Source organism: Diorhabda carinulata, chromosome 11, assembly GCF_026250575.1.
Source record: "Diorhabda carinulata isolate Delta chromosome 11, icDioCari1.1, whole genome shotgun sequence".
NCBI lineage: Eukaryota > Metazoa > Arthropoda > Insecta > Coleoptera > Chrysomelidae > Diorhabda > Diorhabda carinulata.
The window spans coordinates 9664307-9679895 of record NC_079470.1 but is presented as its reverse complement, the minus strand read 5'-3'; the positions used below and the strand labels follow the sequence as shown (position 1 = coordinate 9679895).

General features: G+C 31.6%; 1 protein-coding gene across 1 annotated transcript in view; it reads right to left on the bottom strand.

Moving 5' to 3' along the window:
- Positions 1-15589, bottom strand: part of LOC130899758 (protein unc-13 homolog A) — a 179597-nt gene that overhangs the window by 74793 nt on the left and 89215 nt on the right. Inside the window, exons 7-8 of the mRNA XM_057809940.1 lie at positions 11434-11653; positions 3235-3355 (exon numbers count right to left, since the gene is read on the bottom strand). Of these exons, the coding sequence (XP_057665923.1) occupies positions 3235-3355; positions 11434-11653 (341 nt within the window). The remainder of the gene's footprint in view (positions 1-3234; positions 3356-11433; positions 11654-15589) is intronic.

Here is a 15589-nt window from a genome sequence, read left to right as displayed (position 1 = left end):
ATTATTCGAATGTAATCAGAAGTTATTAATGATGAGTACAACAACCATATATGTCTATCATATCCCTATTTTCATCGTCTTTGTTTTCTACATTACAAGACTGGGCGCTGAATGGAGTTGAGTATGCAAAATGTGAATTATGATTGTGAATGTTGTCAGGAGTCGTATTAGTCCATTGATTTACACCATTCCTTAGACATCTAGTAAATGTATTGAACACATGCTTTGGTATCATCATAACGATTGTTTTACTGAGAATATTTAATTTATTTTTATCGTTAAAGAGCTTGCCATTATTTTACAATTTACACGGTTGATACAACAATTCCGGCAGTGGTTGCTTGATCATTTGTCGTGGATAGAAATTACCTTGCTTTCATAGCCTAAAAAGGCGTAATCAATAGTCGAGTTTCGTCAGCATTCACCTATACATATAACACCACTCAATAAGTCGTGTGACTGACACACAGATGGCACTACCATTGTCAAGTCCACATGACTTTTATGAAGTACCAACTTTTAAAAAACCACGTGTAAAATTTGACATTTGACATTTCGATTAGTAAAAAACACGTGACAGCCATTTAAGTGAAGCTTCTGTTGTTTTTTCAAAACAATAGTTTCAAAACAATTTCGTGTTAAATTATCATTGCTTCTTTATAAAAAAAAATAGTGTACAAGCTCAGCTCTTATTGAAAAGTGTTATGGTAATCCACAAATTACTAATACCTAATCGTAAATTGAAGTTGCGTGAGATAGTTGAGGCCGTAGAGATATTATGGGTGCTGTTTCTCACATTTTGCATTCTCAACTCCATCCAGCGCCTGGACTATACAAGAAAGTTCAATTTAGATCACAAGTGCACAAATATGTACACTTTTCATCGTTTATTTGAATAATTATGCTTTAGATACTGCAAATAGTAATAGTTTATGTATGTAATACAATTGAATTACTTAGAGAATCTAATTTAATCACTGGAGTCTCTATATTATTATGACTCGCTTAAGTTGAACCATACAGTGAAAATTATATACTGAAAATGACAGTAGTATCAAAATTTCTGTGGAAATATAATTGGACGAATAATTAGAATGTTGGAAATATGAACGATATATATGTGCCTGTTGTGGAAATAAAGTCGAATTAACACTAATTGCTTTTTGGAAGTTATGATTATTGAATGATGAAAAATATATACCTTTTTTATTGAACGTAAGCTGATCTTTACTGAAAACAATATGTATAAAATCCTAATGTCTGTAGTTTAAATATGTGTTTGATTATATTTAATATTTGTTCAACTTGCTTTTTTTAAGAGTAATAAACCAAATATAGCCATTTTAAAATAATATTAATCACTTAATATTTGTAGAATTTGCATTTTTTCTAGTTGAATCAATATCAAATATTAAATATGGATGAAAAAGGTGGAACAGATCTTCATTTCATGAAATTAATAATAAAATAGATTATAGAACGATTCCAATTAATTTCAAACAATGATCGACGGGATTAATATTTAAAATTTTCAGTTATACAGTGTGATGGAACCAACTGCTTTTCAAAATTCACACTTGGTGTAGTACGAGTTGAAAATTTGGAAATATTCTTGATGCTTTGAATATTATTGTAACTTTCTTCATGGATTATTTTGATCTTTACATGAACGAATGCAAAGCTGTTTTGGATTTGCTATTTAGCGTTATTCTGCAAAAATTATAATAAAACTTGAGTAATCATTATATCATTATGATTCCAATGATGATTTTGAGTAATTTTGAAAAAAGTATTAAAAAATGTGATACAAATACTTTTCGCGATTATTGAGCTTGGTTTTATTTAGCATACCTCAAAAATATGAATCGTAAAGTATAAGGTGGGGTTCGTTACCTTTTTCTTCATTTATTTCGAATATTCTTTGTTCATGCATTGTGGCTCAGTATTAATTTGTTATCGATCTCGAGAAATTCAATAAAACCTCGGAATGTATTCGAAAACGTCCTCTACCTATCTAAACTCAAGTGTTTGGACGAAAGTAAATTTTAGTGAATTTTTGGTGACATTTTTCTCTATATTCGCTGTTCTACAGCTGCCAGGTTGAGAGTTTCAACCACACCTAACGATCCAACCAGTACATCACAAGCAATAAATTCAACAACTCCAACATCTGGGAATCCAGTTGAAGGACGCAACCATCCCGGATTTCCATAGATAAGTCAGAGTCTTATCTTTAATATATATAAATCTGATTTGTTTTTAATTTATTGCTGCTCTTTTGGATACGTAGTTGATGCGAATTTATTTTTGCTAAAACTTTTTTTTATTGTTCACAGCAATAAATATTAATATGGATAATCGTGTCCGATGATAGTTTTATTTTGTTTGATTTTCATTATTTATTAAATTCATAAGGTGTTTCCAGCTTGTCCACTTTTTTATTCACTTTTGACGTGGTTCATTACAAAGCTGGTGGCGTCCAATTTAATATTAATTGTTCACCCTATCTGTATAGTATCAGCTGTTTATATACTTCAAATGAGGCCGAATAAAACTTCCTATGGAAATGAGGTTATAAATGTATGTAAGAACTTTATAGGGTTTATATCAATTTATTTTAAGGTGAACGAAATATCTGGTCGATATGAAGTTAAAATGATAGAAGAAAGATAATTTCGTGCATACCCTTTGGATAAAGGAAAATATCTAAAATTGGTCCGTATTAATCAACTCTGTAATAAACCAAGTATACATTGCAGATTTTAGTTGATTATGTTTAAAAACCCCTGTATCACTGTATCTTTATTTTAAATGATAGGACATACAATAAATAAACTTGCTGTTAAAGTTAATCATTAGACTGATATTCAGATGCCAATCTATATTTGTTTTGTTTGCTCATTTCTGTTGATAATTTAAAGGACGAATTTCATAAATACCTTCTAATTGTTCTATGACAAGAACATGTCTTGGTCAAGGGATGAAAGAAATATGGAAGAGATTTAAGTAGAAGTGTTGCTTTGTTATTAACATGCAATAGTTGGAAAGTGACATGCTAAAAAACCGGTTAAATAAAATATGTGTAATACCTGTGTTCTTGTATGAAATTGTTGATATTGTAGTTTTATTCAAAAAATAAATTATACTTTCAATGATTAGTTTGTTAACATCTACTTCTTTAGTGGTTTAGTAATGAATCGCTTAGCTAATAGATTAAAATATTACAAAACATACCGAATCAGCTCGAAAATTTCTGGTTTTTCTCTCTCCCGCTGTTTCATTCTGTCTTTCATGGCTGTAATAATGCTGTTGGCTTTATCTTCCGCTCCGTGTTTCGAACTTTTCTCAGCGGCTCCTGAAACAGAAGAAAAATATTTAATTCAATTATGTATCCCAAAAAATCAAAAAATTATTTCATATGCATATGTAAAAGGGAGAAACGATCGATCCTTTGAAAGACAAAACACTGAAAAGATCATAGATTTGAAAATATTTTATTGATAATGAGATGATATAGAGCACAAAAAGATACAAATTCATATTAATTTCAATGTTAATTAACAAATTTCTTTCATACTTTTAAAAAAGTTTTCAAAAATCAACTTTTAACAAACACATTTTATTCAAACAAACGTTTAAATAAAAAATTATTTCTTATATATAATATCGATCCAAGTGACCGCTGGCTATTATTAATTTATTCAAGTAGACTCGACTTTTGAGAAATCCCCATAAAAACGGCTAGAGACAGGTCTGGGTTGTGAGGACACCATGGAATATCTCCTTTGCGCCAGATTAATTTCATTAACCTATCCATGCTTTATTGTTTCAACAGAATTAACAGTTACTGAATGGTCGCGTGAATTTTTTGAAAAAAGTATGGTCCAATTATGCCTTTAGAAGAACGTGAAGATCTTTGGTATATCAATTTAAGGTTTAATCTCCTCCAAAATCTTCAATTTCATTTGCCGGAATGCTCATTTAAGAAGAAAAAAATGCCATTGAAGTTGGAAAACTTCTCGAGCAACGTATCGACAAAGATTTTTCTAGAAATAAATAATTTTCTTTCAATTCTTGCACAAACTGTATTGTCAAGAGATGTAATTCCAAATTCAACTTCAATATATGATGGGATATCGCTAAAACATCTTAACGCTTACGTGTAAACAACCCAACAAACCGAGTGTGTGCACAGACTCGTTTGCGTACGCCACGGTCTCTTCGTTTTTCCTGCTCTGCGACCGATCTGTTTGTCCTGCCATAATTTGATTAAATCAACACTAAGACACTAAATAATATTGTGTAATTGCTAATATCGAAATTGAAGGTAAGAAATGTAGAAATTGTTTTTGTGAAATTGTGACTAAATTCTCGAAAAAACGGGATTAGCCGTGCTTCCTGGCCAGGCGCTGCTCTTATCTTATCAATGGATCTTCTATCAAAAGGAAATTAATTGAATTTTGTTATTTACTATTAGTGTATTGATTCAAGTCATCTACTGATTTACTGCAAGTTTCTTTGAATGATAATAAGAACCAGATTGTGTCTTAGACATCTTGAAACTAACTAAAATTCTAATATAATCAAAAATTGAGACGATTAAGTTCTGCAATTAATCGCAACGTTGATTCCAGAGTTGTCAGTAGTTATGAAAAGTATATTTCAATATGACTTCTATCTGAACGGTTGTAGCCTCCTCAATTCCAGTGATAGTGACCAAAAGTTTCCATTTTGCAAATTTTTTTATTTTATGGAGAAGCTAAATATATTAGTGTCTGAATCTGATGAGTATAGCAGATGTGTAATAACCATAAGACATGTAGCGGTTGTTTGGAGTGTCACTTGTTGATCTCTTTAGAAACACACTAAATAAGATAATAGCCTTGTTGATAGCCAACTTTCGCAACGGATAAAGCAATGGAAGAAGAAAGTTTTACAATAATCGCAAATTTCATCCTCGATAACAACAAAATCCTGATTTACATGAAAACAATCTATCAATTCCATTACAATGGATTGTTGCTGTAAAAATTTGCTCGGGTTTTTTTATTACTTCTCGTATGCATGTAAACGATGTATTGTTGACGCTCTAATTCATTTTGATTTATCGATGTTGTTATTCGGTGTATCAAATGGATGAACGAATATTTTCACAGATTTGTCACTATTCCCTTTACGACAATTTACGTTTTCATCAGGTAGTTTAGTTTAGTCTTGCTATAGGGCACTGTGTTGCTATATCAACTATTATTATGTCCGAATTAAAAAAGACACTTCCCGAATTCTGCAGATTTTCCAGATCGTGTACAAAAATTGAAGACTGAATACAATTCATATCAATATTCAATCATATCAACATTCATATCACACATTCCAAACAAGTGTATCCAGAAAGCAAAAATTTCTGGTCAATCCCCTCAATTGTATTCGTATGAATGGCACAAAATCATTATAGCCATATTAATATTTCGATGGTATCCACCATAAGTGTCGAAATATTTTTTAATGTGGAGAACAGTATCGGATAAACTCTTATTTTTTCAAATACACAGGAAGCAATTTATTCGGAACCTCTGGCATCAATCGCTTCGTACTTAGTATCAGTGGACGCACTACAGGTTAGTTTATATACATATAACATACGTTTGTTGTTAAATATGGTACAAGTAACACCTGCTGTAAGTCAAATACAAGTAAACGTTTGGTATGATCTTCTTTAGCCTCTGCTTTGTCTCCCCTTTTACTCTAGTAAGCTTCATGTGGCCTCTCCTACCTTTGTACCTAGTGGTTACATACGACATAACATATTTTATTTTGCCAACTTTGAAAAAAAACAATTTTAAAATATCTTATTATAGCTTCAAGGAATATCTCTTTTTAGGAAATATTGGGACAAATATTTTTTCGCCATCTTACTACACAATTATAAATCATGGCAACGTAATTGGAAAAATGAGTGTTTCATTTGGCTGATTGAATGGAAAACTACAAATTGAAGTTTCCTGAATTGTATCAAATTTCATTTGAATACATAACAATGATTGGCACATCTATTCCATCTGAGAAATTATTTCAACATCCGATTGAAGAGTTAAAGCTTGAATGAAATATTATTTTTACAAAGTAATTACGAAAATGGCTAAAATATTTGAAAAATGGATATTTCTTTAATCATTTTTTTGTATAAATAATTTGTTGATATAATTCGGTGGCTATTAACATCAATCAGAAGAGTTAATGTATTTTTCAGTGAATAATTTTTACTACGAATTTACTACGAGATTATCACTATTATTAAGAATAGTTGATGCTTTTTAGATTCTGATTTCCTGCGTAATACCTTTACCTTTTTGGTAGCCTTCTCGATAGCCCATGAACCTTCCCAAATTTGGAGCATCCCCGGGGCGTCATTCAATGGAGATAAGACTTTTCCACTTAGTTTAATCCTTCGAGTTCTGATGAAAGCATAATAGCTCCAAAGGATGAGTTTCCTCCTCTACTCATAACACTGGCATTTATTCTTTTCGGCACTCTCTTTCCCAGAGTTATAGAGCTTACGGTGTTTTCTATTTCGGAAATGAGGGGTTCCCATTGCGGGCCCTGTCAGCGGTTGAGTATTTCTAATTTCAGTAGACAATTTCATTACGTATGCGACCCTTTTGTCAGATGTCATAGATCATATCGAAGTATTTTGTAAATGTCCATTACTACTAGTATATGGACTTACTTTCAATGTCTACTTCTAAATGATTTACTTTCCATACCAGATTTCCCACATATTGTTATTAGTAAGTTTCAATACATTCATCAATTGAATTCCTCCATTTATTTTTGGAACATATCGTGTCAAGTTTACAGATTTACATCAAAAATCATTAACTCACGCAACTTATAGTGATTTACTTGGCGTCTATGAGGTATCCAAATCTTGAACTGTGAATAGATCTCATATCACATATTTTCTAAATGATACAATTACATCAAAACTATCACCCGTTATGACTAAAAATGTTAAAGATCTAAATTTACCATTTTCTAACTAACTATGTTTTGAGCAAATATCTACATCTATATAAAATTCAACTGATGCAGAGCTGGAGGCCAAGTGACATTCATATTCATAGATTTTTCGATAGAACTCTAGAGGAGTTCGAAGCTAATCCAATGAATTCACGTATCCCAGATTAGACTCCGTGGCGCTACGCAATATAACTGGTTTAGTTGACACCTTGAAGCCCAAGATTGTTCGAGTTACTCTTGGCATACTACCAGCAATGATTTAAAAAGTGACCAAAAAATTCATCGTCCAAAATTCGCTTCATTCATCAGCTCGAAATCGTTCTCAAATGCAAATGCAAATGAATTAGGACATTTTTAGTTAGAATTCGATTCAAATCGTTATTTTCAAAAATTTAGTTTTATAGGGAATAAAAAACACATAATAGACTTTTCTAATCAGTAAATTTATGAAAATGACCTGGTAATTGTTGCTCATGTTTTTCTACTTCCTAGAAACATCTTATGTAAGTCCAACGGATGTCATCGACGTTTAATATTCAATTAGGTCGATTACTCAATCGGTGAACATTCTAGTTTCTCTATAATTACAAAATCAAACGCTCTGTATTCAGTACGTGTGTCATCCTCATTAATCTCTAATTTCCTTTTCTATACAGTCGACTGCATAAGCGTTCGATATGAGAGAATTACGACTTAATGAAGCTTTGGCAGTTTTTTTATGTTGATATATATCAAGTGGTTTTAACTGAGCTAATTGTTTGTTGTTTTAATCTTGATAAATCAGGAGCTTAGACTGGAAATATTATTTGATATTTACCCTACGACACATCTTTATTTAGCCTGCATGTTCGTGTTTTGAAAACTATTCGCCATGGTTTCCAGTTTTTGAAAATCACATTTTCTATTCCTTAAAATTCTATTCTTCTGAATGATTCGTCTTAATTATTCTACCCTTTTCGAGGTTTTCTACACTTTTAGTCATGTATTTAGTACCACCTACGTCATTTGTAGATATAATCCTTTACCCTTACATTTCCCTTTCCATATCCATGATATAAAGATGTTTCAAAATAATTATAAACGCTGTAGGAGACTGCCACAACTTCGATGGTATTAACAATTAACTTTTCTGAAACAGTATTTCCTTAGACGATCTCATAGAAGGATATAAATTTTATATTGCTGTGACTGGCGTGTGATTGATTATACTAAAGTTCAGTAATTGAAACAGAATCGTAAACTCTCTGGATCGATAAATACAAAATTTTATGCCATATTCACTGCTGATCTCTCTTCTCATTGAATTCTGTTAAAAACAACCTACTTTTTAGAAGTTTTTAAATAGTAAATGTGGTCGCTATAGCGTGTTACGTAGCTTTATCAACAGTTTTATGTCCTGTAAAAAGCAAATTAAATATGTATCTGCCTTCTGCAATCGAGTATTTTCATAAAACCACGCGATTCAATTTCACTCCGACATTGAAAAAATAAAATTTGCTATGAATGCATTTGTCGCAACTATAATTAGAGTTTATTCGCAAGTTCTAGTAAATAAAATATCTGACTAATTGTAACGTATCGATGAAATTTTGAGGTAAATGGAAATAGTAATCTGATTTGTTAAAGAATAAAAGAAAATGAATGTGTTCCACATTCCAGAGAGAACTTTTAGTTTCATGTTATATGCAATTCATCATACGTCAGCTCGTAATATTGGTTGCAGATAATCAAAACCTCAATTGTTCTAATTATGGTGGGTAGAGGTAAAGAGAACCATCTCGGTGTATCGAAACGTGTCTGTTGAAAGGAGGCAAATAGTAGGAAGAGAATTTTAAAAAGAGCGGCACAATCTATTAGAGTAAGATAGTTAATAAAATTCTTTTTTGAAAGTCATAATTAGTTCAAAGAAACTATTAATATACAAAATAAAATAAACAGCTGGACAATTTTTATTAATCCTCCATACAAGACGGTTCTCCTTACCTCTACAATCCATAGTTCTAATTTAAAAATATGTTGATATATAATGAAATGAGGAACTTAACAGTGCCATCTCTTTTTGTATGACACAACTCATCTAACGGCCTATTAATTTACAGGAGCGAGGCAATAATTAAAACGGTACAGTTCTGGTTAACAAATGAAGTGACTAAACTCGGACAGAATTGTTAAAAAGCCCAAACATTTATATCGAAGCCGTAGAGAACTCGTTTCCAAATTTTTTTCATTACCACATTCTATATTGCTTCGTTAATTATTCCATTGTTCATTAGCTTAAAAAATCGACGGTTACATCTGAAAATAATGAAGCCGATGGTGAATGTATAGTTTAGTTAGGATTTGTATAGTGGACATTTAATTTTATTTTCCCATGAAATCCTGGTCTGCAAATTCATGCTAATCCCATGTGAATGAAAATTTACACGGTGCAATGTACAGTGTTTATCGTCGCAAATGAATTTGATAATTACAATGTTTGTAGTATTAATAAATCGGTCATTATTATGTTTGTTTAAAGTAGAGAAAGCTCATCTGTCTTCTGGCATTCTCTTTACGTGATCCCTCTAGAATGTTTTGTAGGAGTAACTTGATTTATTTCATTTTTTAACTTTTCTAGACACTTGTACTTGAAGCTTACCTCACGCAGCTGTTTCTTTTTCTTCTCAAATCTTTCAAATCTTGGAATTATAAACCAAATATCCTAGATGACACCCTAGGATGAAATATAGAGGCACTAAGTAAGTAGATTGTGGATTAATTACCCCACTACCAAGAAATTAAACATTTATATGTACTTATTAAAAATCTTTTTCGAATTTTTCAATATTTATCGCTCCAATAGGAACAATTTGACTTATGATTCAAGAAATATCATACACTCGTTGTGAAAATTTGCAATTCAAGCAACTGTTTTGATTTAATTAGGGAAGAGATTTGGAAATCTCTGGAACAAAATTGTATAAAATTTCTACATGCGTCGCTTCATCCAAAATATGGCGGTTATTCCGTTAATTTTTGTTTGTTAACAACGGATCCAGATCCATTAAAGTGACCAACCAAGTTTAGAGATTATATCCACCTCCGCTGGAGGGTTGACATAATGTAGTCCAATCTACAAGCTCGAAAATAAGTGGGACGTGGCTTTGTATATTCTTGAAATTTTTATAGGTGGTGAAATACAGAGGGTTATGCGTTTTTATATCGAAAAGTGTATATTTTGAATTGAAAGTATCATATTTGATCGTTTTATCAAATACAAAGGAAATAAGAGTGGAGATTTATAAAATATTAGTTGTACCCCTACAAACATATGGCTTCGGAACATGAACGTCTACATCAAAAGATACAAATGAAGGAGAGAGAAACAAATATTGATAACAAAAATTGCAAAACAACACATAAGAAAATAAATGTTAAAGGTTTGAACAGGTGAAAAAAGAATGGAAAGTAGTACCTAGCCAAAACAATAAGAAGCAGTTGTAGAGAAAGACCAAGAGAGATCTGGATGGACAAAATCAACAGCCTACTGAGAATAGAGGAAAGAAACTATACTACTATTTATAAAAAACCGACAGAAATGAAGAGAATTTTGGAGAAAAAAGAATCGCAACCCCGCGGCTTGTCAAGGTGAGACATAAGTAAATCTCTTTTTAAGAACTGTTTTTGTTTGTTTTGTAATCCTTACTAATATTATAAATGTGAATGTAAGTTTGTTTGTTACGCATTCAAGCGAAAACTATGTAACCGATCATCATGAAATTTTGTACATATATTCTTGGAGGGATTGGTAACATAAGATACTTTTTATGAAAACAAATATTTTTTTCACAAAAAAACTCTACTTCTTCGACGCCATCTAGCATTCCAGTAAATCCAATTAACTCTAGTTACCGTTGTTTGTATTTTTTCTATATTTATTGTTATTTGTTTCTGTCATTACATATATACTATAATAATAATTGAATTTTTGATGTAATTTGAGTGTCATTTTTGTGGTTAGATGTTATCCATGATGATTCCAATTATTCCCACAGACCTTCCATTTCAATTCAGGGGGTTCAGTTTCCCGTCAAGCTTAGTTTTGCTGTTAATATAAACAAAGCATTCTACAAAAGTATCCTAGATCAATATTCTGTATTCATATTTTTCTAAATTGTTAAAATTCAAAATGATTTATTTTGTTAACAGAGAAATACATTTCAAATTTTGTTATTGTAATAAAGTATATTTTAAGTTTCTGAAAGTACATAGTATGTAGTAATTTCTAAAAATTGATAATCCCGGTGAAGCAATAAAATATACTTATTATATCGATTCATTCCTGTTGTAACAATATCTGAGTGAAGCCGCGGATAAAAGCTAGTGCTGAACTAGTTATCTCATTGATCGTTTCCATCTAAAAATATCACTTACTTTGAAGGCAATCGGCATTTAACAAATCTTTGCATTTTTCGTGACATTTGACACCGCACTCCGTACATCTGACGCCTTGTCGCGCGATACCCCATAGAAGTCCCTCGCATTCGTAACAATAGGTCGGTGACGTCGCCGTCCATGGAACGAAATTATGGGGTGTCGTGCTGCTAATGGGGTAGATAAGAGCCTGGAGAGTTTTCTTGTAAACGTGCATTTTCTGAAATAATCAAATACAAAATAAGTTTTTTATTTAATAAAATATTATATCAACTTCATACATTGATAAAAATTTCCTTGGACATTTCTTTAGGATACAATGATAAGGCACTCATGTAAATTATTTCACCGATATATTTCATTGAATAATTACTAAGAACACGCACTTTAGGGTAATACAAAATGTATTCGCTTGACCATGAAAACGCTAAATGTAGGATTATACTGATAAATTAGAATAAAATTAAAGATAAAAACGAAAGTTAACTTTATGGATAATAATATGTGCTTCGAAACAGCTTGTAACTAAAATAATAATTAAAAAAGTGACCGGGTTTTTTTTCTTTTTTTTTATCTGAAAACTCAAGTGTGCATATTGACAACCATCTTCATACACCAAAGATAACCTCTTGGACATTCATTGAGTATATATACTGAAAAACTAAAAGACAACGAACGTACAAACAAGTCGAAAAGTTTTTTGTTAAAAAAGAAAATTGATCTAACGACTTTAAACAATTCCTAATAGCATAATTCTCTTGATTATTTTTATCGTCCATATTTTTTGAATTTGCCTGTATAAACCCACTTAAAGTAAATTTTTTTTACCACGTAACCCTCAACTTTGATAATATCTGATAAACTGAACAATTAAATACTCATAAGCTCATAAGTTTTTTTCATACCTCTAAACTTTATTAACTACTATTATAGGTCATTTCAAGTAGTGTGACTTGAGGCGTAAGCTATATAAATTGGTTTTTATAAAAGGCAATACCTTCTCTAGGATAGAGAAGAAATTGGAAAATAATTGGTGTTTGTTTAGAAGTAAATTCTCTTAACGCCATCCGTTTTCTAAATAATGGGTGTTGCAGAAAAAACATCTATACACATTTCTTTTGATTTTGCCGAAACTACTGGCAACATTGTAATGACATTTTATACAAATATGTCTTGGAAGCTGAGACAGTCCTTAAATTTGTTTTTATATGTGACTCTTATATTTTTTTAGTTAGATTTAATAATCAAAATTTAAAATAAAATTAGACATCATGCTACTTTATACCAAAAATTTACTATGGGTAGAGTCAGATTTAAAAATAATTTAATGGAATGTGTCAGCTTCCAAAAAATATTCGTAAGAAATTTCATTACACTGTTGCCAGTGGGAAAAATCGGAAAAAAAGTCTATAATTTTTTTGCGACAACCTTTATCTCAAATACAGATGGCGAAAATTTTTTTAGTAAGCAAACTCCAATTACTGAGCTACCTTTTGTGAAAAATCAGAAGAATTTCTTCATATACCTCATAAATCATATAAAATGTATAGGGTGGAAGTTCAATGACTACTACTAATATTTTAGAGATTAGAGATCCAACTTTATTTATTATTTCTGACGCTTCCTGCGTAATTTTACTCAGGATTAGTTAAGCATATGTGGCACCCACCGAGTAATAATTTTTCTCACATGAAAATAATCATGTAAAATTATAGATCCAACACTAAGGGTTTCCTCAGTCGCTTTATAGTTGCATCTTGGTGGGAAAAGACATTTATTTTCGTTGCAAGTGAAATTTTTCTATTTTTTAACAAAACATCCAATATTTAGATATGAATCGTTTAGGTCTTCCTTTTAATAGACTTTACGAGATGCGTTTTTTTCTTCTATTGATTAATCTGCGGTCAGGATCCTGTTCTGTATATTTCAATGAAATTTATATAACGACATACTTTAAACTAACTCACCATACATAGCTTATTTCGAGCTTGTTCAAATATTCTTAAAATTTCTAGACCATATTTATAAATTTATCTAAAATGCCCCGTTTCTCATTAATTTAACACTGCCCGTTTCCTTTTCCTGTTGAAAACCCATCAACTCGTTAGCATATTATATGGCAAAAACCATAATCAGCGACGGTAGTTTAAATCAGTACATCCATTAATAATTTCGCTTTAACGGTGCAGCAAAAACACACAAATTCAGCTTTCTCACTCTCATAGTCGCTGTCATCACCTTATTATAATGAAATCTTCATAATTTCCAATTTTCACGTGCTGTAGAACATTCGACTAAATAGGACAACCCTTCGTCTACTATCATAATAATGGAAAATGTTTAGGAATGTGAAAATTTCATTTTCTCTTCAAAACGTAATCAAATTTGATGAGTCTGTGTTTTGCATAATGACATTTCAGAATTAACTAAATTAGTTATTCACAAATAATTTAGAAATTAATGAAATAAAGTTGAGATTAGATAGCTTTAAAGTATTATTAGTGAACGAGGTTGGTCCAAGAAGTACCTGACCTGACCTAGAGATGACGTTATTTCCTTAAAAATACATTTGTATCAGAAAGTACTCAATCTATTCTGCATATGTTTCAAGCTTGAAGACGCCACGTTGTTTAGTATTTGGTCTTAGGTCTTCGACTAACCAATATAAGAGCTGAACTAGATTCTACTTTGGGTGAGACTGTCCTTTCGTTATCAACAGTAAAATATGGGGCAGCAGAGTTTAAACGAGGCCATAAGACCTGCGAACACCAGCATCGCAGTGGTCGACTAAATTATGGGAGGACTCCAAAAATGTTGAAGAGAATCCACAAAGCGGTACTGGATAATCGTCGTCTCAAAGTGCGACAGCTAGTAGACATAGTAAGCACTTAAAAATTTTGGATATTGCGTTTGCTCAGAATGAAACAAAACCAACTTCTTGAAAAAGATTTAATCGAGTGTTTGGCAATGTTTGATTGAAAAAAAGCCGAATTTTCGCGCCGTTCCATTAACCATGTATGAAATGTGGTTCCATCACTTTCTTCCGAAACAAAAGAACAATCAAAACAATAGACAGAAACAGGCTTCAAAGAAGGCAAAGACCGTTCCATCTGTAGACAAGGGCATAGCGTCGATTTTTGGGATACGCGTGGGATAATTTTCATCGACTATCTTGAAAAAGGAGAAACTATCAACGGCCAGTATTATGAAAACTTATTGCAACGTTTTATCGAAGTAATCAAACAAAATGGCCGCATTTGGCTTAAGAAATTGTTTTTTCATCAATGCACCAGATCATACATCATGATAAAGTTTGAATTGCTATCTCACGCACCTTATTCGCCAGATTTGGCCCTCTCGGATTATTTTCTGTTCCTAAACATGAGAAAATGGCTCGGTGTTCAAAGATTTTTTAACAATGAAGAAGTGATGTCGGCAGTTAATGGCTATTATGCGGAGCTTGACGATTCTTATTATAAAAACATGTCTGGGAAAAGTGTATGGAGCTAAAAGGAGATAACGTTGGAAAATTGATATATTTTTCTGCAAAATTTGTAATGTTGATATCTCAATTATTCCTCCTGCAGAAGATTGTGGAATCGACGAGGAAAATTTAGATGAAGACGACCTCCAAGCCAAGAGTCACTTTCCAGTGATATTTCTGGCAGGGTTGGAGTTCGATAGCTACAGAAACCTAAGGATTCAGAGTACTAGAACAGTAGAAATCCAAGTCAAAATGGATGGATCAAAACGTAAATATGAATTTGAATGCTATTACGGGCACTATACTCAAAAGCGAGTTAGAAGGACTGTTGAGGTTTTTGAGAAAATATATATAAATACCTGCGAATCTATACAAAGGACAGGACAATCGCTATTCAGATTTACATTATGCAATGTGACACTATATGTCTTTGTTATATCTCTTGTTTTTTATAGAATAAAGTTTTGACATGGAATATTTTTGTTTTAATATAATTGAAACAATATATCGTAGGCGTTAATCTTAAAGTTCTTGAGTATATCGATATTGCATCGAAGTTTTCTAGTTAATATCGAGTGACAAACTGAAAAACTGCCACATCAGAATAACAAATAATCTCTTAAGTAAATTTCTATTTTGATTTAGTAAACTAATATTCCAATGGAGTACGCG